Source organism: Mobula hypostoma, chromosome 8 (genome assembly GCF_963921235.1).
Source record: "Mobula hypostoma chromosome 8, sMobHyp1.1, whole genome shotgun sequence".
Taxonomy (NCBI): domain Eukaryota; kingdom Metazoa; phylum Chordata; class Chondrichthyes; order Myliobatiformes; family Myliobatidae; genus Mobula; species Mobula hypostoma.
The window spans coordinates 108,279,068-108,303,528 of NC_086104.1; the positions used below are offsets into that span (position 1 = coordinate 108,279,068).

The 24,461-nt window shown below is 46.1% G+C and overlaps 2 protein-coding genes across 3 annotated transcripts in view; one reads left to right on the forward strand and one right to left on the reverse strand.

Annotated features, from left to right (window-relative positions):
- sytl3 (synaptotagmin-like 3) overlaps positions 1 to 13,294 on the reverse strand; it is a 134,649-nt gene extending 121,355 nt beyond the window's left edge. Inside the window, exon 1 of the mRNA XM_063056581.1 lies at positions 13,118 to 13,294. The gene's annotated coding sequence lies outside the window, so the exon portion shown is untranslated. The remainder of the gene's footprint in view (positions 1 to 13,117) is intronic.
- On the forward strand, positions 4,580 to 23,812 carry LOC134350827 (dynein light chain Tctex-type 1-like). Of its 2 annotated transcripts, XM_063056584.1 has the most exons (5): positions 4,580 to 4,606; positions 6,446 to 6,488; positions 6,575 to 6,697; positions 21,227 to 21,304; positions 23,626 to 23,812. In XM_063056584.1, the coding sequence occupies exons 1-5, from the start codon at positions 4,580 to 4,582 to the stop codon at positions 23,694 to 23,696; spliced, it is 342 nt and encodes a 113-aa protein (XP_062912654.1). In that variant the 3' UTR covers positions 23,697 to 23,812. The 2 variants fall into 2 exon arrangements, with proteins under 2 accessions (XP_062912654.1, XP_062912655.1); XM_063056585.1 differs by lacking the exon at positions 6,446 to 6,488 and having other exon boundaries at positions 4,580 to 4,613; positions 6,581 to 6,697.
- Positions 23,813 to 24,461: the final 649 nt, after the last annotated feature.

Here is a 24,461-nt window from a genome sequence, read left to right on the forward strand (position 1 = left end):
GTACAAGATAATGAGAGCCATTGATCATGTGGATAGTCAGAGGCTTTTCCCCAGGGCTGAAATGGCTGGCATGAGAGGGCATAGTTTTAAGGCACTTAGGTACAGAGGAGATCTCAGGTAAGTTTTTATGCAGCGAGTGGTAAGTGCGTGGAATGGGCTGCCGGTGCTGGTGGTGGAGGCAGAAACAATAGGGTCTTTTAAGAGACTTCTGGATTGCTACATGGAGCTTAGAAAAATGGAGGGCTATGGGTAAAGCCTAGGTAGTTCTCAGGTAGGGACATGTTCAGCACAGCTTTGTGGGCCAAAGGACCTGTATTATGCTGTATGTTTTTCTAGGTTTCTATGAAACAGAAGAAAAATATCCCAAAGAATAAATGACAAAAATGTTAGAACCCAAGGTCAAACAACTCCAAGGTTTGAAATGTCTTATTTATAAAGGGGATGTATATGAGGGGGTAAATTCAAAGGAGGTATGTTGGGTAAGGTTTTTTTCCCCCATAGAAAGTAGTGGGTATCTGGAATGCACTGAAGGAGTGATGCTGGAGACAGATAGAGATGTTTGACACTCTTGGACAAGTGTATGAATACACAGGGAGTGGAGGCAGATGTACCTACGCGCAGGCAGAAAGGATTAGGTGTCAATAGCTCAGTCAGTTTGGGACAACATCATTGGCTAAAGGGCCTGTTGCTCTTCCATGTTATAACCAAGCAATTTTAATGAAAGTGTAAACCAGCAAAAGCAGAACTGTAGGCACCCACAATATCGTGCTTTGCCGTTCGAGTATCAATTCCAAAGAAGAAGCATACAAATTAGCCAGAGAAAGTGGCTCACCTGAGGACTGGGAGAAATTCAGAGTTCAGCAGAGGAGGACAAAGGGCTTAATTAGGAAGGGGAAAAAAGATTATGAGAGAAAACTGGCAGGGAACATAAAAATGGACTGTAAAAGCTTTTATAGATATGTAAAAAGGAAAAGACTGGTAAAGACAAATGTAGGTCCCCTGCAGACAGAAACAGGTGAATTGATTATGGGGAGCAAGGACATGGCAGACCAATTGAATAATTACTTTGGTTCTGTCTTCACTAAGGAGGACATAAATAATCTTCCAGAAATAGTAAGGGACAGAGGGTCCAGTGAGATGGAGGAACTGAGCGAAATACATGTTAGTAGGGAAGTGGTGTTAGGTAAATTGAAGGGACTGAAGGCAGATAAATCCCCAGGGCCAGATGGTCTGCATCCCAGAGTGCTTAAGGAAGTAGCCCAAGAAATAGTGGATGCATTAGTGATAATTTTTCAAAACTCGTTAGATTCTGGACTAGTTCCTGAGGATTGGAGGGTGGCTAATGTAACCCCACTTTTTAAAAAAGTAGGGAGAGAGAAACCGGGGAATTATAGACCGGTTAGCCTAACGTCGGTGGTGGGGAAACTGCTGGAGTCAGTTATCAAGGATGTGATAACAGCACATTTGGAAAGCAGTGAAATCATCGGACAAAGTCAGCATGGATTTGTGAAAGGAAAATCATGTCTGACGAATCTCATAGAATTTTTTGAGGATGTAACTAGTAGAGTGGATGGGGAGAACCAGTGGATGTGGTAGATTTGGATTTTCAAAAGGCTTTTGACAAGGTCCCACACAGGAGATTAGTGTGCAAACTTAAAGCACACAGTATTGGGGGTAAGGTATTGGTGTGGGTGGAGAATTGGTTAGCAGACAGGAAGCAAAGAGTGGGAATAAACGGGACCTTTTCAGAATGGCAGGCGGTGACTAGTGGGGTACCGCAAGGCTCAGTGCTGGGACCCCAGTTGTTTACAATATATATTAATGACTTGGATGAGGGAATTAAATGCAGCATCTCCAAGTTTGCGGATGACACGAAGCTGGGTGGCAGTGTTAGCAGTGAGGAGGATGCTAAGAGGATGCAGGGTGACTTGGATAGGTTGGGTGAGTGGGCAAATTCATGGCAGATGCAATTTAATGTGGATAAATGTGAAGTTATCCACTTTGGTGGCAAAAATAGGAAAACAGATTATTATCTGAATGGTGGCCGATTAGGAAAAGGGGAGGTGCAACGAGACCTGGGTGTCATTATACACCAGTCATTGAAAGTGGGCATGCAGGTACAGCAGGTGGTGAAAAAGGCGAATGGTATGCTGGCATTTATAGCGAGAGGATTCGAGTACAGGAGCAGGGAGGTACTACTGCAGTTGTACAAGGCCTTGGTGAGACCACACCTGGAGTATTGTGTGCAGTTTTGGTCCCCTAATCTGAGGAAAGACATCTTTGCCATAGAGGGAGTACAAAGAAGGTTCACCAGATTGATTCCTGGGATGGCAGGACTTTCATATGAAGATAGACTGGATGAATTGGGCTTGTACTCGTTGGAATTTAGAAGATTGAGGGGGGATCTGATTGAAATGTATAAGATCCTAAAGGGATTGGACAGGCTAGATGCAGGAAGATTGTTCCCGATGTTGGGGAAGTCCTGAACTAGGGGTCACAGTTTGAGGATAGAGGGGAAGCCTTTTAGGACCGAGATTAGGAAAAACTTCTTCACACAGAGAGTGGTGAATCTGTGGAATTCTCTGCCACAGGAAACTGTTGAGGCCAGTTCATTGGCTATATTTAAGAGGGAGTTAGATATGGCCCTTGTGGCTACGGGGGTCAGGGGGTATGGAGGGAAGGCTGGGGCAGGGTTCTGAGTTGGATGATCAGCCATGATCATAATAAATGGCGGTGCAGGCTCAAAGGGCCGAATGGCCTACTCCTGCACCTATTTTCTATGTTTCTATGTTTCTATCAGCAAAACAGCTCTACCTCCTCTGATGCAACACCCTCAAACTCCACCCCATGGTCCCATGACAACTGCCCTGCCCTCTTTCTGACTTTTAATGACAGTTGGCAGTCCAACTTAAAGGTGCATTACTGCCACCTACTGGACTGGATTGTGGTGCAGAGAGTTGGGAAGTAAAACCCCTCCTAGTTCCTTTATCAAAAGAAAACTAAATTACGCCAGAGAGCCCGATAGATTGTAAACAATGAGAGAATGATTGTGAATTAAAGTCACTTGCATAACTTTATAATGTTTTTAAAGGAAAACTGTCAACCCCCTAAGCTCACAGTGCAGTCTGCATGCTTTCTTTCAACCTTAGATGGCTCACACAGTAAAAGAATGCTTCAGCTGTTTCATAATGCTGACAAAATCTACACACCGCAGAGCAATGTTTTCCAACACCGATGTTCCCAGCTAAGTTAACTTTTGATCCATCGGTAAAAATGGTTAACTTGCCATAATTTCCTTAACCTATTGATGAACCAACAGACTCTCAGGAATAACACAATCCTCAGATGTCACAGTGGGGCATTGGGAGCGGACCCAAATGCAAGACACAGACACTGAAGTACAAGAAACAGGACTTAACCAGAGTAGGGACGTGACAGAATACAGACAAGGAGCAAGGACAAGAATGCAGACTTGGGCTAGGACATGGACTAGACAGGGAACCCGGACAAGGAACTATGAACTAGGAGCCTGGGCTAGGGAAGGCAGGACCAGGACTTGGAACCATGAACTTGGAGCCTGGGCTTGGGGCTCCGAGCCAGAGACTGGACTCAGCACCTGGGTCTTGCCTTGGGTTCAAACCCCAGAATTTAGGCAAGGACATGACATGACTACAGGATAGGACGTGGCTGGGGTCTTGGCTTTGAGGCTGGTGCCTTGGCCTTGAGGCAGGAGCTTGGAGACTCAACTTTATCTCCACACCAAGGTGGGACAGGTCCACCTGTTGGGTAATAGCAGAACAGCTGGACTTACCCAACAGAGGCCAAGACAAGACAAGACAAAGATCCCCCCACAGGGAAACAGCAAAATGGCCTGACTTACCCCACAGAGGCAAGGACAAGACAAGACAGGACCCCCCCACAGGGCAATGGCAGAACAGCCTGTCTTACCCCACAGAGGCGAGGACAAGAAGAGACAAACACCAAAGAACAACAGACAGTTCCATCTCTGCTTCAGGGTAACTCTGAGTCTCAGTTCAGCCAGCAAACTCAGCTGGCTACAGAAACAGCCAGATCCGTACCTAGCTCAGAGTGGCTGTCAGCCACCCAGCTGGCCCAGGAAACAGCCATATCCATACCACAAAGACAGCTCCAACTACTGACAGCAAGGCTCCATGAGGGGATGGTTCCCCAACACAGCCTGAAGATGGCAAGTGGCTACTCTAGACTTCCACCAGCTTGTTACTCCCAGGGGATCTTGACAAGCCAAACCAGCCACCCACCCACACCACCAAGGCTACTTATATTCCAAGCCCCAAGATGGGAATCAGGTGCCCATGATTAACTCAATCAAAACAATTGGACAGCTGGAAGACCCCCAACTCCTGAGTCCACGGATCGGACCATGAACCGGAATGCAGACTTCATGGACCGGACCATAGCATCAGAACTCCCAGCCGGCCCCACCTCCTGTGACGTGCCCCGCCCTGATGACATCAGAGAGATGGCCCCAACCTTGTAACATTGCATAAGCTGGCCCGGTGGGAGGAGGCTTACTCGAGCGGAGGAGGCAGTTGGGAAAATGGACGCTTATGAAAGTGGGGAGGAGGTGGGGAGTGGTGCGGGATGAGGGATGAGGGGGGGATGAACAGCGAGTCTTTATAGAGGGTGTGGCCTGGGGAGAGGGCAGAATGCAGTGATGGGGTTGCTGACAGACTGAACTGTACCAGCATGGGTGTCTTGTAAAGTTGAATCTGAGGGGAATCACCCCGGAGCAGTTTGCAATCTGGAGGCTGAAGTGCCCTCCTGCCACTTTTCCCTACAAGTGGCCAAAGTGCCCCCTCAGAGCGCCAAACAGTCCTCCCATCACTTCACCTGCCAGTGTGCTGGGGTCATCTATTGTCTCGTGCTCCCGATGCGGCTCCTCACAGCGGGGGAGACGCGCCGTAAACTGGGGGGGTGGCAGCTTCGTCGAGCCCCTCCGCTCCATCCGCCAAAAGCGGAACTTCCTGATGACCAAGTATTTTAATTCCATGAGACCATAAGATAGAGGAGCAAGAGTAGGCCATTCAGCCCTTCAAGTCTTCTCCTCCATTCAGTCATGGGCTGATCCAATCGTTCCAGTCATCCCCACTCCCCTGCCTTCACCCCAAACCCTTTGATGCTCTGGTTAATCAAGAACCTTTCTATCTCTGCTTTAAATGCACCCAATGACTTGGCAACAAATTCCATAGATTTACCACCCTCTGACTAAAGTAATTTCTCAGCATCTCAGTTCTAAATGGATGTCCTTCAATCCTGAAGTTTTGCCCTCTTGTCCTAGACTTCCCAACCATGGGAAATAACTTTGCCATATCTAATCTGTTCAGGCCTTTTAACATTTGGAATGTTTCTGTGAGATTCCCCCTCATTCTCCTCAACTCCAGGGAATACAGCCCAAGAGCTGCCAGACATTCCTCATACGGTAACCCTTTCATTCCTGAAATCATTCTCATGAATCTTCTCTGAACCCTCTCCAATGTCAGAATATCCTTTCTAAAGTAAGGAACCCAAAACTGCACACAATACTCCTAGTGTGGTCTCACAAGTGCCTTATAGAGCCTCAGCATCACATCCTTGCTCTTATGTTCTATACTTCTAGAATGCAAAGCTGGCATTCATTTTTAGAAGTATAGAATATAAGAGGCCAGCATTGCATTCGCCTTCTTCACCACTGACTCAACCTGCAGGTTAACCTTTAAGGTATCTTGCACAAGGATTCCCAGGTCCCTTTGCATCTCTGCATTTTGAATTCACTCCCCATCTAAATAATAGTCTGCCCTTTTATTTCTGCCACCAAAGTGCATGACCATACACCTTCCAAAATTGTATTTCATACAGTTTCCAACATTGTATTTCAATTCTCTTTCCCATTCATGTCAGTCCATGGACTTCAACCTGATGCCACGAACATTGATTTATCCTTCCAGTAAATAAGTTCCCTCCCTCCTACCTCTTCTCCCCTACCTATCACCTCCCCCTCCCTCATTCTTCTATGCTCCATTCTTCTGTCCTATCAGATTTCTTCATCCCCTGACCTTTACCTTTCAGACACACTTGGGTTCACCTCTCATCCTCCAGTTATTCCTCTTTTCCCTCTCTCACCACCACCTTGTTATTCTGGCATTTCCCCTTCTTTCCAGTCCTGAAAAAGGGTCCTGGCTTGAAACGTCCATGGTTTATTCATTTCCATAGATGCTGCCTGATCTGCTCAGTTCCTCTGCATTCTGTGATTGCTTCATAAGTACATGTTGTGGACCATTTTGAGTTTTCACATAATGTTTAAATGATTAGAAGTCTGCAGTCTGGTGCCAGGCATCCTCACAAATTTTAAAGTGTGGATGCATGTGAATGCAAATCCACATGGAAAAGTTTTCAAAGACACCCATAAATGCTTTTCCTTTTTCAGACTGCATTTATTGGTGATGAAGTAACAGGTATCATTACAGAGGTAAGACATTAAATGTGATTCGGGTGTATTGAAATTGACTGGAGGTAATCAGCTGTTGAAATTAATAAATGCTTTACTGTTTCTGATCATTAGAGACCGTGGTTGGTGAAAATGGGTATCAGGCAAGCAGAGTTAACCACTGGACAAACAGTGTGATGGAACTCAGTCTACGTCAACTCAGCAGACTGGGCAAACCCTTCAAGTACATTTGTAAGTGTTGCATCAGATTGTTGACCAAGACGAAACATGAATTATGTGACACACTGCGGCCCCGTAGAATGCCATCCTGTGCAGACTGCGTTTCACTGCTATTCCCTTAAACCTTCCCATCCACATCTTACTTAAATTGTATCCATCTCTACAGATTCTTCTGACAGCTCATTTCATTGACTCACCACCTTCTTGGGAAAAACTTGTCCTTTCTCCTTCAATTCAAGGAAATGATCACAGGCTCTTTACAATATTCAAGCTTTCCAATCCCAGCAACATCCTTGTGAATCTTTTACACATTATTCAAGCTTTCCAATCTCAGCAACATCCTTGTGAATCTATTACACATTATTCAAGCTTTCCAATCCCAGCAACATCCTTGTGAATCTTTTCTGCACCCTTTCTAACTCAATCACATGCTTCCTACAGTATGATGACCAGAACTGTACACAGTATTCCATTGTGCAGTCTACCAGTGTCCTATACTGTTGTAACAGGATGTCCCAGTTCTTGTTCTCAATGCCTGTCCCATGAGGAGAAGCATGTTGTTGTATAAGACCATAAGACATAGGAGCAGAATTAGGCCATTTGGCCCGGAGTCTGCTCCACCATTCAGTTAAGGCTGATCCTTTTTCTCCTCCTCAACCCCACTCTCCAACTTTCTCCTCGTAACCTTTGATGCTGTGTCCAATCAAGAAGCAATCAATCTTGGCATTAAATACACACAACAACCTGGCCTCCACATCTGCAAGTGGTAACAAATTCCACAAGTTCACCATGCTACTCTGTCTGAGCCTTTCTCCATAAGGATTCCCAAATCTCTTTGCATCTCAGATTTTTGGATTTTCTCACTGTTCAGAAAATAGCCTGCACATTTATTTCTACTATGAAAGTGCATCACCATGCAGTTTCTAACATTGTACTTCATTTTCCACTCTCTTGCCCATTCTCCTGATCTGTTTAAGTTCTTCTGCAGCTTACCTGTTTCTTCAACACTACCTGCCCCTCCACCAATCTTCGTATCATCAGCAAACTTGGCAATAAAGCCATCTAGTCCATCATCTAAATCATTGATATACAGCATAAAAAGAAGCGATCCCAACACCGACCCCTGCAGAACACCACTGGTCACTGGCAGCCAACCAGAAAAGGGTCCTTTTATTCCCACTCGCCACCCCCTACCAATGAGCCAAGGCTCCAACCATGTTAGTAACTTTCCTGTAACAGCATAGTTTCTTAACTTGGCAAGCAGCCTCATGTGTGGCACCTTGTCAAAGACCTTCTGAAAGTCCAAATATACAACATACACTGCATCCCTGTATCCCACTTCCAATCTCCTCAAAGAATTCCAACAGGATCATCAGGCAAGATTTTCCCTTAAGGAAACCATGCTGATTTTGTCCTATCTTGTCCTATGTCTTCATCAATTTCTGGGAACTTTCTCTGTGTTCTACAACACTCCCCAAGACCCTGTCTTTACTAGCTTGCCAAAATGCATCACTCACAATTGTCTGAGATGAATTCCATCTGCTGTTCCTTTGCCCATTTTCCCAGCTGATCTAGATCTTCTTGTAACCTTTGACAATGTCCTTTGTTGCCCACCAAACCACCATTTTGGTGCCATCCACAAATTACTAACCAACCACATTCCCATCCAAATCATCATTATCTAGCATGGATACCTGTGGTACACAACTAATTATTTGCCTCCAATCTAAAAAGCAAGTCTCTTCTACGTCCCTCTGACTCCTTTGAAGCCAATTTTTTTTCCAATTGGCTGGCTGACCTGGATCACATGTGCTCTCACCTTTTGGACATGTCTACGATGCAAATCCCTGGTAAAAGCTTAGCTGAAGTCCATGTAGACAATTTTTCTCACCTTTTCAAATAACTCTATAAATTCACGAGACATAACCTTCCAAGCACAAGTTATAAATACGAGAGATTCGGCAGGTGCTGGAAAGCTTCAGCCACACACTAAAAAGGTGCTGGAGAAACTCAGCAAGTCAGCTGCATCTATGAAGGGGAGTGAATAATCAGCATTTTGGGCCGAGACCCTTCATCAACGAGGGGTCACAGTTCGAGGATAAAGGGGAAGCCTTTTAGGATCGAGATGAGGAAAAACTTCTTCACACAGAGAGTGGTGAATCTGTGGAATTCTCTGCCACAGGAAACAGTTGAGGCCAGTTCATTGGCTATATTTAAGAGGGAGTTAGATATGGCCCTTGTGGCTAAAGGGATCGGGGGTATGGAGGGAAGGCAGGTACAGGGTTCTGAGTTGGATGATCAGCCATGATCATACTGAATGGCGGTGCAGGCTCAAAGGGCTGAATGGCCTACTCCTGCACCTATTTTCTATGTTTCTGTCAGGACTGGAAAAACAAAGGCAGAAGCCAGAAGAAAGTGGTGGGGGATTGAAAGAAGTACAAGCTAGCAAGTGATAGGTGAAACTGGATGAGGGGGAAGGTGAGAGAGTGGGTGGGAGGGGGGGAGTTGATAAGTGGAAGAGGTAAAGGACCGAAAAAGAAACCTAGAAGAGGACAATGGATCATGGAAGAAAGGGAAAGAGGGGCACCAGAGAGAGGTGCTGGGCAGGCAAGTGAGGAGAAGAGAAGAGGTGAGAGGATAACCTAAATGGGGAATAGAATAAGAAAGGAGGGAGCATGGAGAAATTACTGGAAGTTACAGAAATTGATGTTCCTGTCATCAGATTGGAAGCTACCCAGACAGATTATGAGGTGTTTCTGCTACAACCTGAATTTGGACTCATTATGGCCATAGAGAAAGCCATGGACAGATATGTCAGAATGGGAATGGAAGGTTGAATTGAAATGGAAGACCACCAAGCGATCCTGCCTTTTGTGGTAGACAAAGTGAAGGTGTTCCACACAGTATTTCCCCAATCTATGTTGGGTCTCACCGATGTAGCAGAGGCTCCACTAGAAGCACCAGATACAAATACACGGGTGAAGTGTCTCCTCACTTGGAAGGACTGTTTGGGCCCTTTAATGGTGGTGAGGAAGGTGGTGTTCGAGCACTGGTCACAATCACACAATTAACTACCAGGAGGGAGATCTGTGAGCCCCAGCAATTTCTTTCCTTGGTTCCCCCGATGTACTTGGTCAGACTATGGAGGTTTATCTACCTTTATGTAACTCATGTCTTCCATCACCTCCTCGTTTTCTATGATATCACCTAATCCAGAATCTGTCTACCTCTTGTTTATTCAAAGAGTTATCCCAGAAGAAATATTGCCTCAACTCTTATTAATACAGAACTTCCTATTTTTCAACAGTGACCTCCACTTCCAGATTCTCCCACATGAGCAACCATTCTCTGATTTCTCCATCAAGAACCTTAAGTAAGGAATGTAATACTACTGTCGATCTGCCTCTCTACCAGAGGCCTTTGGGTTCAGACACAGGGAATAACTGTCAAACAGATTCTACTTAAAAGTACATACTGTTTATTAGCAAGTTTGCATTCTCAGTTGGCAACACTCTGCTCACCAAGTTTGAGAAAATCTGCAGCCAAGTGAGCCCAGAATACTGTTTGGAGCTGCTGATATACATTGTTATCACATACAGATGGGGGTAGACCAAAAAGCTTCTCATGGAACAAACACTTCTTTGTTCATACATTATCCCCACAGCATGACATATCAAGCTGCCAATAAGTCAGTTAGGTTTTAGCCCTTTTAATTCTGCATATAATTCCTCATTCCCTCCTCTTGTCATTCCATGACAACTAGGATTATCAATGTCGGGGTTGTTGTACATCTTAATTTTCATATTCATGTAAGAAGGGTGAATAGTAACCCTTGGGATAAGCCGAAGGGCTTTCCGCATCATCAGAGTCTCCATTCTCATCATTTGCACCTCGGTCTCTCTGGGGTCCCCTTCCTTCTAGGGGGACTCTTTGTATAAATATCCCTGTTGGTGCAGGGCAAAAGCACCGGCTGACAAGGGGCTGTAAACATTGGAAAAGTTCAATAAGTATGAGTACTCCCATGATGATGATAGCATAATGTAGCAGTACACCGCTCCATCCTGTAAAGATGCCACTGAAAGGCCACAATCCTCCTTTTGAGCTAAAGCCATGTAGGTCAGCCCCGATTTTCCGGATTTTATTTACTCCTTTTGAGTGTGAACAGAGAAATAGGCAATATTCTCTGATTCATCTGGGATGTTGGTGCAGCACTCTTGTCCTATAACAGCACATGCATCTCCTTTTTCAGCCAGAACAAAATCGAGGGCCATTCGGTTGTGTAAAGCTGTCTGTCGTAGCACAATCATTTCAGCGGTGATGGCCCTCACCTGATCCTGGACGCCATCCATGGCCTTAGTGGTGCTATTGTCCATCTCCTTCAAAACTGCAGCCGGGTTGATGATTTCCCTTGAATTGCAGGCCACCCCGTAGAAGGGGAAAGCTATCATCCAGAAGCACTCTGGTTGTGAGATTCCTTGCTTTTGCTGAAGGAGGGAAGGGTGCTGGTCCAAGGTTTTCAGCATTCACATGTGGGGTACAAGGTAAGCCAGGAAGCAGTATCCCATCCAATTTCTGCTCTCTTGTTGGGTATCCCATCAGCTAGCTGTCTCTCCTGGGAGCTACAAGTAGGCCCTTTCCCCACAAACCCATTGAGTTCCATTCAGGGGGCGCAGTGGTTTGGCCGTTGCAGAAATGGGACAAGTGCTATTGCCTGGAAAGTAAGGAGTATTCACTGGTTGGTCAGATCTGACAGTGGTGGAGGGCCATGATGTCTTTTTCCAGGGGGACAAGTGTACCAACCAACTATCTTCCCATGGTAAGGAATCACTGCACACACCCAGCAGGCAGATGAGTTAGTTTTCCCAGCATAACTATAGCAAAGTGACAGGAAGGTGTTTGGCTTGGTTACTACAATACAAGTGCTTAAGATTACTAGTAATAGCTTAGTCATGAATGCACACGTTTGACGTGTCCTAGATATGTCCATTTTGGAAGTCCTTGTAGTTTGAGTGCCGTTGGAGTGGTCAGTAACACTTGGCTGAGTCCTTTCCAGTGAGGCTTCAGCTTCTTTCTAAGATGGTTCTTTACGAGAACATAGTCACCTAGGCGAACTCGATGTTCATTTTCCAGTTCCTCTCCTTCCTGACAGGCCTTCTTCACCTGCGAATGCAAGACCTGGAGAGATTTGGTTAGTGCCAGGATATATCCTATAATTTCATTCAATGTTTGATTCAGGTCCATCTCAGGTAATTTTGGGAGGCAGCCTTCCAGGAGTTCTTAATGGTCTGCCATGTACTATTTCAGCCGCCGACTGACCATGTTTGGTCTGATAATGAGTTCTCATCTGAAACAAGACTATCGGTAGCATTGTGAGCCAATTTTGACCGCTTTCTTGTCCTAGTTTAGCCAATTTGTTTTTCAGCGATCCATTCATTGAGAACATCTACCATAAACGCTGCCTGGGCAGGGTGAAAAGCATTATCAAGGATGCATCTCACCCTAACCATGGACTTTTTACTCTCCTCTCATCCGGTAGGCACTACAGGAGCCTCTGCTCCTGCACTAGCAGGCACAGGAAGAGCTTCTTCCCTGAGGTTGTGACCCTGCTGAACCTCACATCACAGTGCTATTGCATCCGTATTGTACTGTCTCAGTACTTTTATATTTGTGTGCTGTAGCACTTACTTTTTATTTGCAGTTATTTTGTAAATAACACTATTCTTTGCATTTCTGGTTAGATGCTAACTGCATTTCATTGGCTTTGTATCTGTACTCAGCACAATGACAATAAAGTTGAATCTAATCTAATCTAACCCTTTTAATCAGGCCGGCAGCCTGCAGTCTGTGGGGGCAATGGAATGTCTGTTAAATACCCAGAGCCTGGCATAGTTGGGTATTAATCTCACCCACAAAATGAGGGCCGTTGTCAGATACAACTTGCTCTGGTACCCCGAATCTGGGAGTAATTTCTTTCAACAAAATGTGCACCACAGTAGAACAGGGGAAAATGAAGATGGGAGTTCTGTAGGAGAGGGACCTCATTTCTACTGCAGCGAAAGTTGACAAGACCCAGGAATTTACACATCTGAGTCAGTGTGGTGTATTAGCAATGGGGGTTAATTAGCACAGGTCAAGGGCTGAATCTGGTACCTTCTGGTCTATTAAGATCAGTACTACATTGGTGCTACATGATCACGAAACCTTTTAAAAACAAATGTAACCCCCCGGTAAGCCTCAGGCTCGCTCAACTCGCTTCCGTCTAGGGGGAGCAGTCTTCAGCCCCGCCAGACTGGGTAATCAAGTTTGTGTGATGTACCCCACCCCGCCAAATAACAGTCAATGCACCATATGTGATTAAATGATTACACTTTATAGATCTTACTGGAACTATGTAATTAATAGACATAAATATAAAAGGAAAGTAAAAGGCACCAATCTTATCAAAGCTCAACCACTTCATGCACACAGTTGGAGCTCAATTAACGGGGTCTTCTTTCCACCATTCGATCCCCTCCGACCTCCTCGACCCGCCGCCTGGGACCAACCACGGTGGTCAACCAGACACTCCACACTAATCTGACTTTGTCTTCTCTCCTCGCCAAAGATCCTGGGCCTCGGACTCCCGCTCGGGGTCTGTCCCATCAGCCAGCTTACAGCATCGTGTCTCCTCTCTCTGTCCCTATCGCACCTTCTCACCCAAAGCCCCCGAAAACAATAGCTTACAGACACACAAGAAAGAATAACATCTATCCCAATTGGTTAGCAAATGAATACAATTCTCTTATCAGTAATATAACCCAAACAAGCTGCTAGAGAGACAACCACTGTCTCAGCAGTTAACATCACAGAGAAGCCATTTTATTTTTAACATAACAAAGAAGCCATTTTATTCACTTTAGCAGTAACATTAAAGAAGAAACACCTTACACTCTCCCCCCACCAAATTTAGTCATGTCCTCATGACTTCTAAATAACTCGCCAACCCTTCCTGCAGACACAAAAACCCAATCCAGGTACAAACAGTGACATTGCTCCCCAAACAGTAGACCTTACGCCCTGTTCGATGGGCACTACATAGGCCAACCTATCTGGGAGTTTCCTAATCCTCCAAGACCTCCGTACCCCCTCACCTAAACCCTTCAGGTTTGGACACTACTGGGGATACCTGGGGTCTGCTTGCCAATTCCTTTCTTATTCTCTCACTCATGCCCCCACTGCAACTCGGAGCCCCCTGTCCCGTGTCCAGGGTCCTGCTTCTTTTTCTTCTAGGTCTTGCTGTAACCCAGGCTGCCCACAGATAGCCCCCCTCACTACCCCTGACTCAATGGGAGAAGGGTCAAAAGTCTCTTCATCCAACAAGGGGAAGTTAGCGAAAGGCAGCATGTACCACACCTCCATCTCATCATCCATCGAATTCGTATTCTTCCCCATTTCCTCGATTGGTAGCTGCTGTTTGATTTTCTCCAAACTGAAGCACTTAGCCTGGGCTGCCTCTTCGGCCTCCTGCAATCAAGACGTCAGCTTCTTCTCTGACTCACGCTTCATGTCTATCTCCATCTGGGACACAATTACACCACCAGCTTCTTCTAGTCTGTTCTGGATCGATTTCTTGACTTTCTGCTGATCCTTTCGAAGCTTGGTCATTGTTTCATCTCTCTGGATTAATTCATCAGTAAACGACCGTAGTTTCAGCTGGGAATTCCATTTCCCTGTCTCCACTTTAACGGGCGAGGACTCCAATTCTTCAATGGTTCTCCCAAAATTGCAGCACTCAGTCTCCAGCCTGAGCATTCAGTTCAGCAGTGCAAATCCCCTCACTCAGGAGCTGCGTCCGTTTCCAGACCTGGCACTCGTCCAAAGAAAGTTTTACTTCATTAATCCCTAGTCACCCGGGATCCCTCACTTGCCTCACTTCATAGTCTTCCAAGGCAAATCTCAATGCTAGGAGATCATCCAAATACACCAAAACTCCAAACACCTCCACATCCACCATGGTCTTCCCCATGCCCCGCGGGAAGGTTGCAGGGGCTCTGGATATGCCCTGTGGCATCTTTTCAGACCGGAAGAATCCCAGGGGTCCTATGAGGACCATCACTGGGTTCCGGCAAACTAGCAACAGAGGAGCAGAAGGCAGTGTGGACAGGGCCAATGAACTTAACCTGTTCGTTAACAGATTTGACAGTGTGGCCCCCGCCCATCCAACACATGAGCCATCTGTTGTCGGCCCCCAACCAACACATATTCCACTCTCCCCTCCTACCCCTCCTCACAGTCCCCCACCCTGCTCTCATGACTATACCCCTCCCCCACACGAAACCACCACGGTGGGCTTCACAGCTCTACAGGTGAGAGGACAGCTGAAACGTCTCAACCCAAGCAAGGCTGCAGTACCAGGGTGCTCAAAGCCTGTGCCCCTCAGCTATGTGGAGTACTTCGCCATGTATTCAACCTGAGCCTGAGGCTCCGGAGGGTTCCTGTACTGTGGAAGACGTCCTGCCTCGTCCCTGTGCCGAAGACGCCGCGCCCCAGCGGCCTCAATGACCACAGACTGGTGGCATTGACCTCCCACATCATGAAGACTCTGGAGAGACTTGTTCTGGAGCTGCTCCAGCCTATGGTCAGGCCACACTTAGATCCCCTCCAGTTCGCCTACCAGCCCCGACTAGGAGTTGAGGATGCCATCGTCTTCCTGCTGAACCGTGTCTACGCCCACCTGGACAAGCCAGTGAGCACTGTGAGGGTCATGTTTTTTGACTTCTCCAGTGCGTTCAACACCATCCGCCCTGCTCTGCTGGGGGAGAAGCTGACAGCGATGCAGGTGGATGCTTCCCTGGTATCATGTATTCTTGATTACCTGACTGGCAGACCACAGTACGTGTGCTTGCAACACTGTGTGTCCGACAGAGTGATCAGCAGCACTGGGGCTCCACAGGGGACTGTCTTGTCTCCCTCTCTCTTCACCCTTTACACCTCGGACTTCAACTACTGCACAGAGTCTTGTCATCTTCAGAAGTTTTTGGATGACTCTGCCATAGTTGGATGCATCAACAAGGGAGATGAGGCTGAGTACAGGGCTACGGTAGGAAACTTTGTCACATGGTGTGAGCAGAATTATCTGTAGCTTAATGTGAAAAAGACTAAGGAGCTGGTGGCAGACCTGAGGAGAGCTAAGGTACCGGTGACCCCTGTTTTCATCCAGGGGGTCAGTCTGGACATGGTGGAGGATTACAAATACCTGGGGATACGAATTGACAATAAACTGGACTGGTCTAAGAACACTGAGGCTGTCTACAAGAAGGGCCAGAGCCGTCTCTATTTCCTGAGGAGACTGAGGTCCTTTAACATCTACTGGATGATGCTGAGGATGTTCTACGAGTCTGTGGTGGCCAGTGCTATCATGTTTGCTGTTGTGTGCTGGGGCAGCAGGCTGAGGGTGGCAGACACCAACAGAATCAACAAACTCATTCGTAAGGCCAGTGATGTTGTGGGGATGGAACTGGGCTCTCTCATGGTGGTGTCTGAAAAGAAGATGCTGTCTAAGTTGCATGCCATCTTGGTCAATGTCTCCCATCCACTACATAATGTACTGGGTGGGCACAGGAGTACATTCAGCCAGAGATTCATTCCACTGAGATGCAGCACTGAGCGTCATAGGAAGTCATTCCTGCCTGTGGCCATCAAACTTTACAACTCCTCCCTTGGAGGGTCAGACATCCTGAGTCGATAGGCTGGTCCTGGACTTATTTCATAATTTACTGGCATAATTTACATATTACTATTTAACTATTTATGGTTCTATTACTAGTTATTATTTATGGAGCAACTGTAACGAAAACCAATTTCCCCCGGGATTAATAAAGTATGACTATGACTATAACTATGACTATAATGGCTGTCTTCTCCTTGTCGGCCTCACTCATCAGGAACTGGCAACATCCACTCCTCAGATCCAGCACATTAAATCACGTTGCACCACACAAACAGCCCTCAGGGCCGTATTCTGGTCAATGACAGTGCGCCTGTTCAGCGTCCTATAATCCACACACACGCTGCCTATGTCTTCCATGGCCTCAGGGTCCAGTCGCCATGACCTCTCTCACCGAGGTGTCTTCAGCAGTCAACTCCCCTTCCTCGTGGTATAAAAGAAGATACCCCTTACACAAATAAATCTTTTTTTCTGACCCTAGTTTTTTTTAAAATAACTATATGTATGTCCTTACATTGTTCAGAATTGGACAAAATCAAAAATTAACATTTCCTCACACAGAAAGAAAACAAATATTGAAATATAGAAGATTGCTCTCGCCACCCACTGAAAATTTAAATGAACTTTTTCTCCCTTAAGATGGCCACTGTCATGGTCCGGTCCATGAAGTCCGCATTCCGGTCCATCGATCCTTGTTCTGAGTTTTCCTGTTTTCTCCCTTCTGTTGGGTGCTTTAATTGAGGCACCTGATTCTCATTTCGGTCTGGCACATAAATACCTCTGCAAACTAGGGATTGTTTGCTGGACTGTTCTCTTCCCTTCCCCTTCCTTCTGAAGCCTCACCTGCAATGCTGTCAGGTTTAACCACCAGAGCAAGACTGGGGCCTTGCAGTGTCAAGATAAGGAACAGTCTGTTGTTGTTTGGAATTGTCTCTTTGTGTCCTCGCCTTCACTAGGTAGATCCAGCTGTTTGCTGCTACCTTGAGTTGGAAACTGTCTCTGTGTCCTTGCCTCTGCTGGGTAGATCTGGCTGTTTGCTGCTACCCTGAGTGGAGAACTGTCTCTTCGTGTTCAGTGTACTGTGCATAGAAAGAACCCCGGCCTTCGGTCCTGTTCCCAAGGAAGGGGTCCTGGCTCTGTGTGCTGTGTACGAGTCCTGGCCCTACATCCTGCTCCCAAGGAGGGTCCCAGCTTTGTGTTCCATGTTCCTGAGTTCCAAACCCAAGGCTCTGAGGTTCCTGTCTCCCAAGACAAGTCAAGGGTTTGTGTTCTCATCCTGTCCATGTGCCTCGCCCAGCCCAGTGCTGGATTTCCCTCGTCCTGTCCAGGAGTCTTGCGTCCAGTCCTGTAGCCACGCCACGACTTGTAACCACATCTTGTCCTAGCCTAAACCTGGATTCCGGTTCTGAGTTAAGACCCAGGTTCCTAGTCCCAACCAAGACCCAGGTTCCGGGTCCTTGTCCAGGCTCTAGTTCCGGAGTCCTGTGTCCCTAGTCCAGGCTCCTTGTTCCTAGTTCCTTGTCTGAGTTCCATGTTTCTTGTCCATCTCCTAGCCCAGGCCCTGCATCCTAGTCTCGTCCAGGGCCTGTGTCTATGTCCAGTGTCCTTTCTTCCCCTCTTCCCTTGCTTTCTTGACACACCGAGTCCTGTTTCTAGTACTTCAGAGTCTGTGTCTTGCATTTGGGTCCGCCACCAATGCCCACCTTGTGACAGCCTCTGTGGTTTGCTTTGAAAGACTGAACTAGACACTTCTTTCTGACAAGGGCACAGATTGTTAATACAGCTACAATGATAAATAATGAATGTCTTTATCTGATTTACAACTTTCCTAGAAATACTTTGTCTTTGTGAACTACTAACTTATTTTAAATGGCTTTCTGAAGCTTGAGTGGATTCTGACCCGTTCATATTGTTGACTTTAACCTCGTCGGCCACCTTGCTGGGCAGGGCTTGGAGGAGCAGAGCACAGTACTGTAGGGACCGGTTCCCTGCTGTGTACGGCGGATCTCCCGATCGTGCAGAATAAATGGCATTAAGACGTTTTAGGAAATCATCAGGGGTCTCACCTTTCCTGGGTTTACACTCTAAGACCTTAGTTACATCTATGGAGGGAGGCAGAATGTGGGACAGGGGTCCAATATATTTTCAATCATCTGCAGTTTGGTTTGAACAGTCGTAGCTGGTTGTAATTGCCATGTCCGAGCCAAGTGGTGAATCGTGTCTGATCAGTTGGAGTAAGGGCGGCCATAGCCAGAGGGAACAAATCTCGGTAGTTAGCGGAATAAATAGTCAGGACAGTTCTTAAATAATGACAGAACCCTTGGGGTTCTGTATTGGTCCCGGTAAAACTGATGGCGCTTGTTCAGAGCTCCAGTCCAGGACGGGTCCAGTCTGACCGCGTGCGGGCAGAAACGGGTATTGGGCTTCCCAACTGTTCTAGAGAAACTACATCAGTCGGTGGCGATGCAATGACTGTCGAATTGGCAACTGAGGCACCAGCGTGAGAACCATATGGGGTGGGGAACCTGACCATGGTAAAATAGGCACCAATGCAGTTGTGGGTCGTATGGCTGTATTATTAGGTCACTTACCCATTCCCAGTCATCATCAGTATCATTTGGAGAATCGGTCGGTATGTCTGGGTAGAGGCCGTGTACCCCAGAATTAATTTTATTTTCCGTTTCCCTTTTCCCTTTATTCGTTCTTTCATGGTCAGTATGTTTTGTCTCTCATACAATTTCTTTCCCCGTCTCCTTTGTCTGTTTCTGTCCCTTATCCCATTCTTCACAAATCGCTCTCAAATCTTGCCAACTCCTAGGATTGCCTCTTTTATCACGGACGTCTATCCCTCTTCGCTTAGAGTTATTGGCCCAACAATTTATGTCTGTCTTTTATTTCTGCCTCTTGTCACCATAGGCCAATAAGGTGACCATACTCTTTCCATGCCTTCCCTTTCCATATTCCCTGTTCCCTGTTAAGTCAAATGTACCCTCCTGCAGTTGTCTTTTCCCAAATGTTTAGACAATTGGAACGACATTTGTCTCTGTTTCTTTTCATTGTCTGGATATTTGTCTATTACTTTCTGTATCGGACTACTCTCCACCTCCTCCCTCCTTTGTCTAAGTGCGCACCCATCGTATTCCAAGGGACTTGACCACGCGTCTTCACTTACGAGAAGACTCGAACTTCTCAATTATTCCGGGGGACTCGAACCGGCCGTCTTGATTTTCCATTCTGGGTCCCGTCAGTAGATTTTCCCCGTCAAAATGAGGGAACAAACAGGGTCGTCAGAGAGCAGAGAGGAACCAAGTTTAAAGCTCACCTTGTGGGCCGGTTCATCTGATTCACCCCACTTGGTCAATTTTGGCGAGGGGTCTACCACATATTGCTCGCTGCGCTAAGGTGCCGATCTGCCTCTCTACCAGAGGCCTTTAGGTTCAGACACGGAATAACTGTCAAACACAGTTTACTTAAAAGTACATACTGTTTACTAGCAAGCTTGCATTCTCAGTTGGCAACACAGAGTCTCTGCTCACCAAAACCTGCAGCCAAGTGAGCCCAGAATACTGTTTGGAGCTGCTGATATACATTGTTATCACATACAGACAAAGAAGCTTCTCATGGAACAAACACTTTTTTGTTCATACATTATTCTCACAGCACGACTTGTCAAGCTGCCATCGAGTCAGTTAGGTTCTCGCACTTTTAATTCTGCATATAATCGTGTACATGTGAAACTCTAGTCGTGGTCTAGCTAACGTCAACTGAGACAGAGGGGAGTAATGGACACAAATAGGCTTAAAGTTTATTGTGGTGTGCAATATCAGTCTCACTGAAAAACAATTTTTGGAGTAAAATGTCAAGTACAACAACTGGCAAGAAAAAGAGTTAAATAATGTGTAGTAAATAGGCAGTTATCCACTTGAGTGCAGATACATTTCTGGGACAAGAGAAAGTGAAATTGGACTTTGTTGTACGGAGCTGACTGCTCTTGTGTAACCCATCTGAAGGTTATACATCATGATTGGCTGGGGGCTCCTAAAGAATAGTTATCTTAAACAACTGTATTTTTCTTGGTGGGTGGTGGGGAGGAAAAGGTGTGTTTCTTTTTGACTATTCCGGGAGTTAGTGTTAATAGGAGTTTGGGAGGCAGAGGTTCCGTAACAGCTCCATTGGCAGGATGGGCATGTACTTTTGTTCATGTGAAAGATCAACATGAACCAGCACTCGCCATTACTAGAATAACCCAGTGGCAGAACATCAGTATTAGCTGTGGTCTCTTACTCTTGCTGAAGGTTGTCAAATCCTACATGGATTATTCACAGGAAATTACTGCATGAATGTTTACAATGTAAATAAGCACAATTGAAGTCTAGATTGACAAATTCCTGTTATACCTCTGGATGCTTTAATTCATTAGCTGGAATATCCACTATCGTTCTTTTCCACTCTTCGTACACAGCATGTTTTGCCCACACAAGATGTTCACATTGTGCCAATAGAAATGGGAAGTTTATTTATTTATTGAGATTATAGGCTCTTCCAGCCCTTCAAGCCATGCTGCCCAACAACCCTCATTTAACTCTCACCTAATCACAGGACTAATTAACCTACCAACCGGTATGTCTTTGGACTATGGGAGGAGACCAGAGCACCCAGAGGAAACCCACACGGTCACAGGGAGAAAGTAGAAAATCCTTACAAACGGCAGTGGTAAGTGAACCCGGGTCACTGTCACTGTGTAGCATTGTGCGAATCACTATGTTACCCTGTCAAACTTGTGTGAAAGTACCTGAACAGTGGGATACTGACCAGTGAACTGTACTTGACTGCAGTGACCACTGTGATAATGCAGAAGAATGGAGCCGGTCTGAGCGCAGCTAATTCTTGCTACTGGGATGCTAATACCGACGGTAAGTTTGATGTTGTAACAATTGCATTTCTGCTTAGCTGCTGAATGACTGTGACTTGTCGAGAAAGGATTCTTTTTGTGCAACTTGGAATCATCTCAGCATTAAGCTGTGTATGAAGGGAAGGATTGTGAGCCTCCTCATACTTTGTTCTTTTCTTATAGGCAAAGTAAATTAAGCCCAGGGAACTGGGTATGATGTTCTGTAAGTGGTGCAGTCAAGTCAGTCATCTGCAAATACCAAAGTGGTGGCATGGTAGCGTAACAATGCCAGCCACCCAGGTTCAAATCCCCAACTGCCTGTAAGGAGTTTGAACGTTCTCCTAGTGACCGTGGGAGTTTCCTCCAGGCTCTCCCGTTTCCTTCCACTTTCCAAAGACGTATGGGTTTGTCGGTTAATTGGTCACATGCGTGTAATTGGGTGGCGTGGGTCATTGAGCCAGATGTTCCTGTTACTGTGATGCATCTCTTAAGTTCAAAATAAATAAAATGTACCAATCGTAAAAAGTGATAAGCATCTAAAATACTGCTGAATAGTCAACTAGAATTTAAAAGTGAAAGCCTTGCTTTAATACTCTCATTGCATTCTTTGAAGAGGTAATAGCAATCAAGAATAAATACTGGATGCAATTCGTTTTGCTATCCAGCAAGCCATCTGTATAATCTAATGCTATAGAATAGTGACAAATAGAAATAATTCATACAGTCAGAAACAAATGTGTTCAAACAAATAGCTATCCAACCAAAAGCAAAGTAATTCAGAACGTCAGTACAGGAACAGGCCCTTTGCCCCAACATCCTCCCGTCACCACAACGGGGACAGATTTCCCCTTGTCCTCACCTACCACCCCACCAGCCTCCGGATCTAGCACATTATCCTCCGCAACTTCCGCCACCTTCAACAGGACCCCACCACTAAGTACACCTTTCCTTCTCTACCCCTCTCCACTTTCCGCAGGGATCAGTCCCTCTGCAACTCCCTGGTCCACACGTCCCTCCCCACAGATCTCCCACCCGGCACTTATCCCTGCAAGCGTAAGTGCTACACCTCCTCTCTTGCCACCATTCAGGGCCCCAAACAGTCCTTCCAGGTGAGGCAACACTTCACTTGTGAGTCTGTTGGGGTCATCTATTGCATCCGGTGCTCCCGGTGCGGCCTCCTCTACATCGGTGAAACCCGACGCAGATTGGGGGACCGCTTCGTCGAGCACCTCCGCTCCGTCCGCCATAACAGATAGGATCTCCTGGTTGCCACCCACTTCGACGCTGCTTCACATTCCCACTCGGATATGTCCATACATGGTCTCCTCTACTGCCATGATGAGGCTAAACTCAGGTGGGAGGAGCAACACCTCATATACCGTCTAGGTAGTCTCCAGCCCCTTGGTATGAACATAGAATTCTCCAACTTCCGGTAATTCCCTTCCCCTATCCCTATGTCACTCTGCCCCCTCCCCCAGCTGCCTATCACCTCCCTCATGGTTCCGCCTCCTTCTACTACCCATTGTGCTTTCCCCTATTCCTTCTTCACCTTTCCTGCCTATCACCTCCCTGCTTCCCCTCCCCGACTCCTTTATCTTTCCCCTTACTGGTTTTTCACCTGGAACCTACCAGCCTTCTCCTTCCCACCCTCCCCCCACCTTCTTTATAGGGCCCCTGCCGAAGGGTCTCGGCCCAAAACATTGACTGTTCGTTTCCACGGATGCTGCCCAACCTGCTGAGTTCCTCCAGTGTGTTGTGTATGTCTGCACAGATAATGATACCAATCTGCAGTAAACCTTTCTGGCTGCCCCTGGTCTATACCCTTCCGTTCCCTGTCTGTTAATGTCTGTCTAATCGCCTTTTAAACATTGTTATTGTATCTGCTTCCACCACCTCCCCGGCACAAGCCACTCTCTGTAAATAAAATGTCACTTGAATATCACTTTAAACTTATGCCCCCTAGCTTTTGACATTTCCATCTGGGGGCGGTGTGTGGGGAGTCTCTGTCTGCCCTATCTATGCCTCTCATAACCTTACAAACTTCCTTTCAGCTTCTGACGTTCCAGACAAATCAACCCTCATACATCCAACAGAACTTGCCACATGCTGGTGGGCTGGGGAAGTGGAGCTGGCACTGCTTGCTTTCAGAAGTAGAACATGGGGATGAACCGTGGGATTAATTTAATTGCTATCAGAATGTCCAAATGCTGATTCATGGGACTGTGACGTGGAGTACTTAAACAATATATAAATAAAAATAACATGCACTCTGTCAAGTAGTTTGCCCAAGCATGTGGCAATGTTGAAACAATTCCTAACTGTGCACCTTTTAACTGTTTTCAGGGAGCTGCACTGTGAGATGGGAGAATAATACCACGTATTGTATTGTCACTGTGTTCGGGCTGGGCATCTGAAATCTTGCTGACTGCCAGACACCACATTGAACCCTCCCTCAGAGACCCTGACTGTGAAGCACAATTGAGTGTAATACTAATTAAAGGGTGCAACAGTTACTATTGTACATCCTCCGTTCACTACATCTTACCTTCAGTATTGCTTTGTTACCATGTTACATTTTTATTTGCCATCATTTTAATTTTATGTTGTGCATTAAGGAATAGTTAATACCAGTTTCATGTGAAGTTCTGTTGTTACTTTAAAATAAATATGGAGTGTTTAATTTAGTCCTTGTTTCCATCATTTAAGGTGTTCAGCAATCCTTCCCTTGAGTGCTGTGTTCCTAAGTTCTTTTCTTGTCATAACTTCACAAGAAGCTTCTGTCTTTGTGTAGCTGAGGAGAGGAGACAGGATATAGAGTTCTAGGTCAGTACAGGACCCACATGAGGAGATTGGCAATGTCTGGTTAAATAGGATGTACCAGTGCTGGGATCAACAATGCCATTTCCACTGTAGGCAAGTCCATGGACTTCTGCATAAATGATTCTAGTCACCAGAAAGGCCAACGAAGCAAACTTGCAGTCTTTTCCGGGTCCTGTATCCCCTTTGTTGAGGCTTCAGTTGCCCAACAGGAAATTTCACATTTCAAATTAAATTTATTATCAGAGTACATCTGTGTCACCATCTACTACCCTGAGATTGATTTTCTTGTGACTATTCATAATAGAACAAACACATACGAGACAAACAATGATAAAATGCACACAAAGACTGACAACCGA

Bases quoted from the DNA above. Each gene is read 5' to 3' on its own strand.
- LOC134350827 (XM_063056584.1), top strand. From the start codon at position 4,580: ATGGACGCTTATGAAAGTGGGGAGGAG. The intron at 6,489-6,574 runs TAAGACATTAAA...ACTGTTTCTGAT, and splicing joins AACAGGTATCATTACAGAGG to CATTAGAGACCGTGGTTGGT. The intron at 6,698-21,226 runs GTAAGTGTTGCA...ACTTGACTGCAG, and splicing joins CAAACCCTTCAAGTACATTT to TGACCACTGTGATAATGCAG.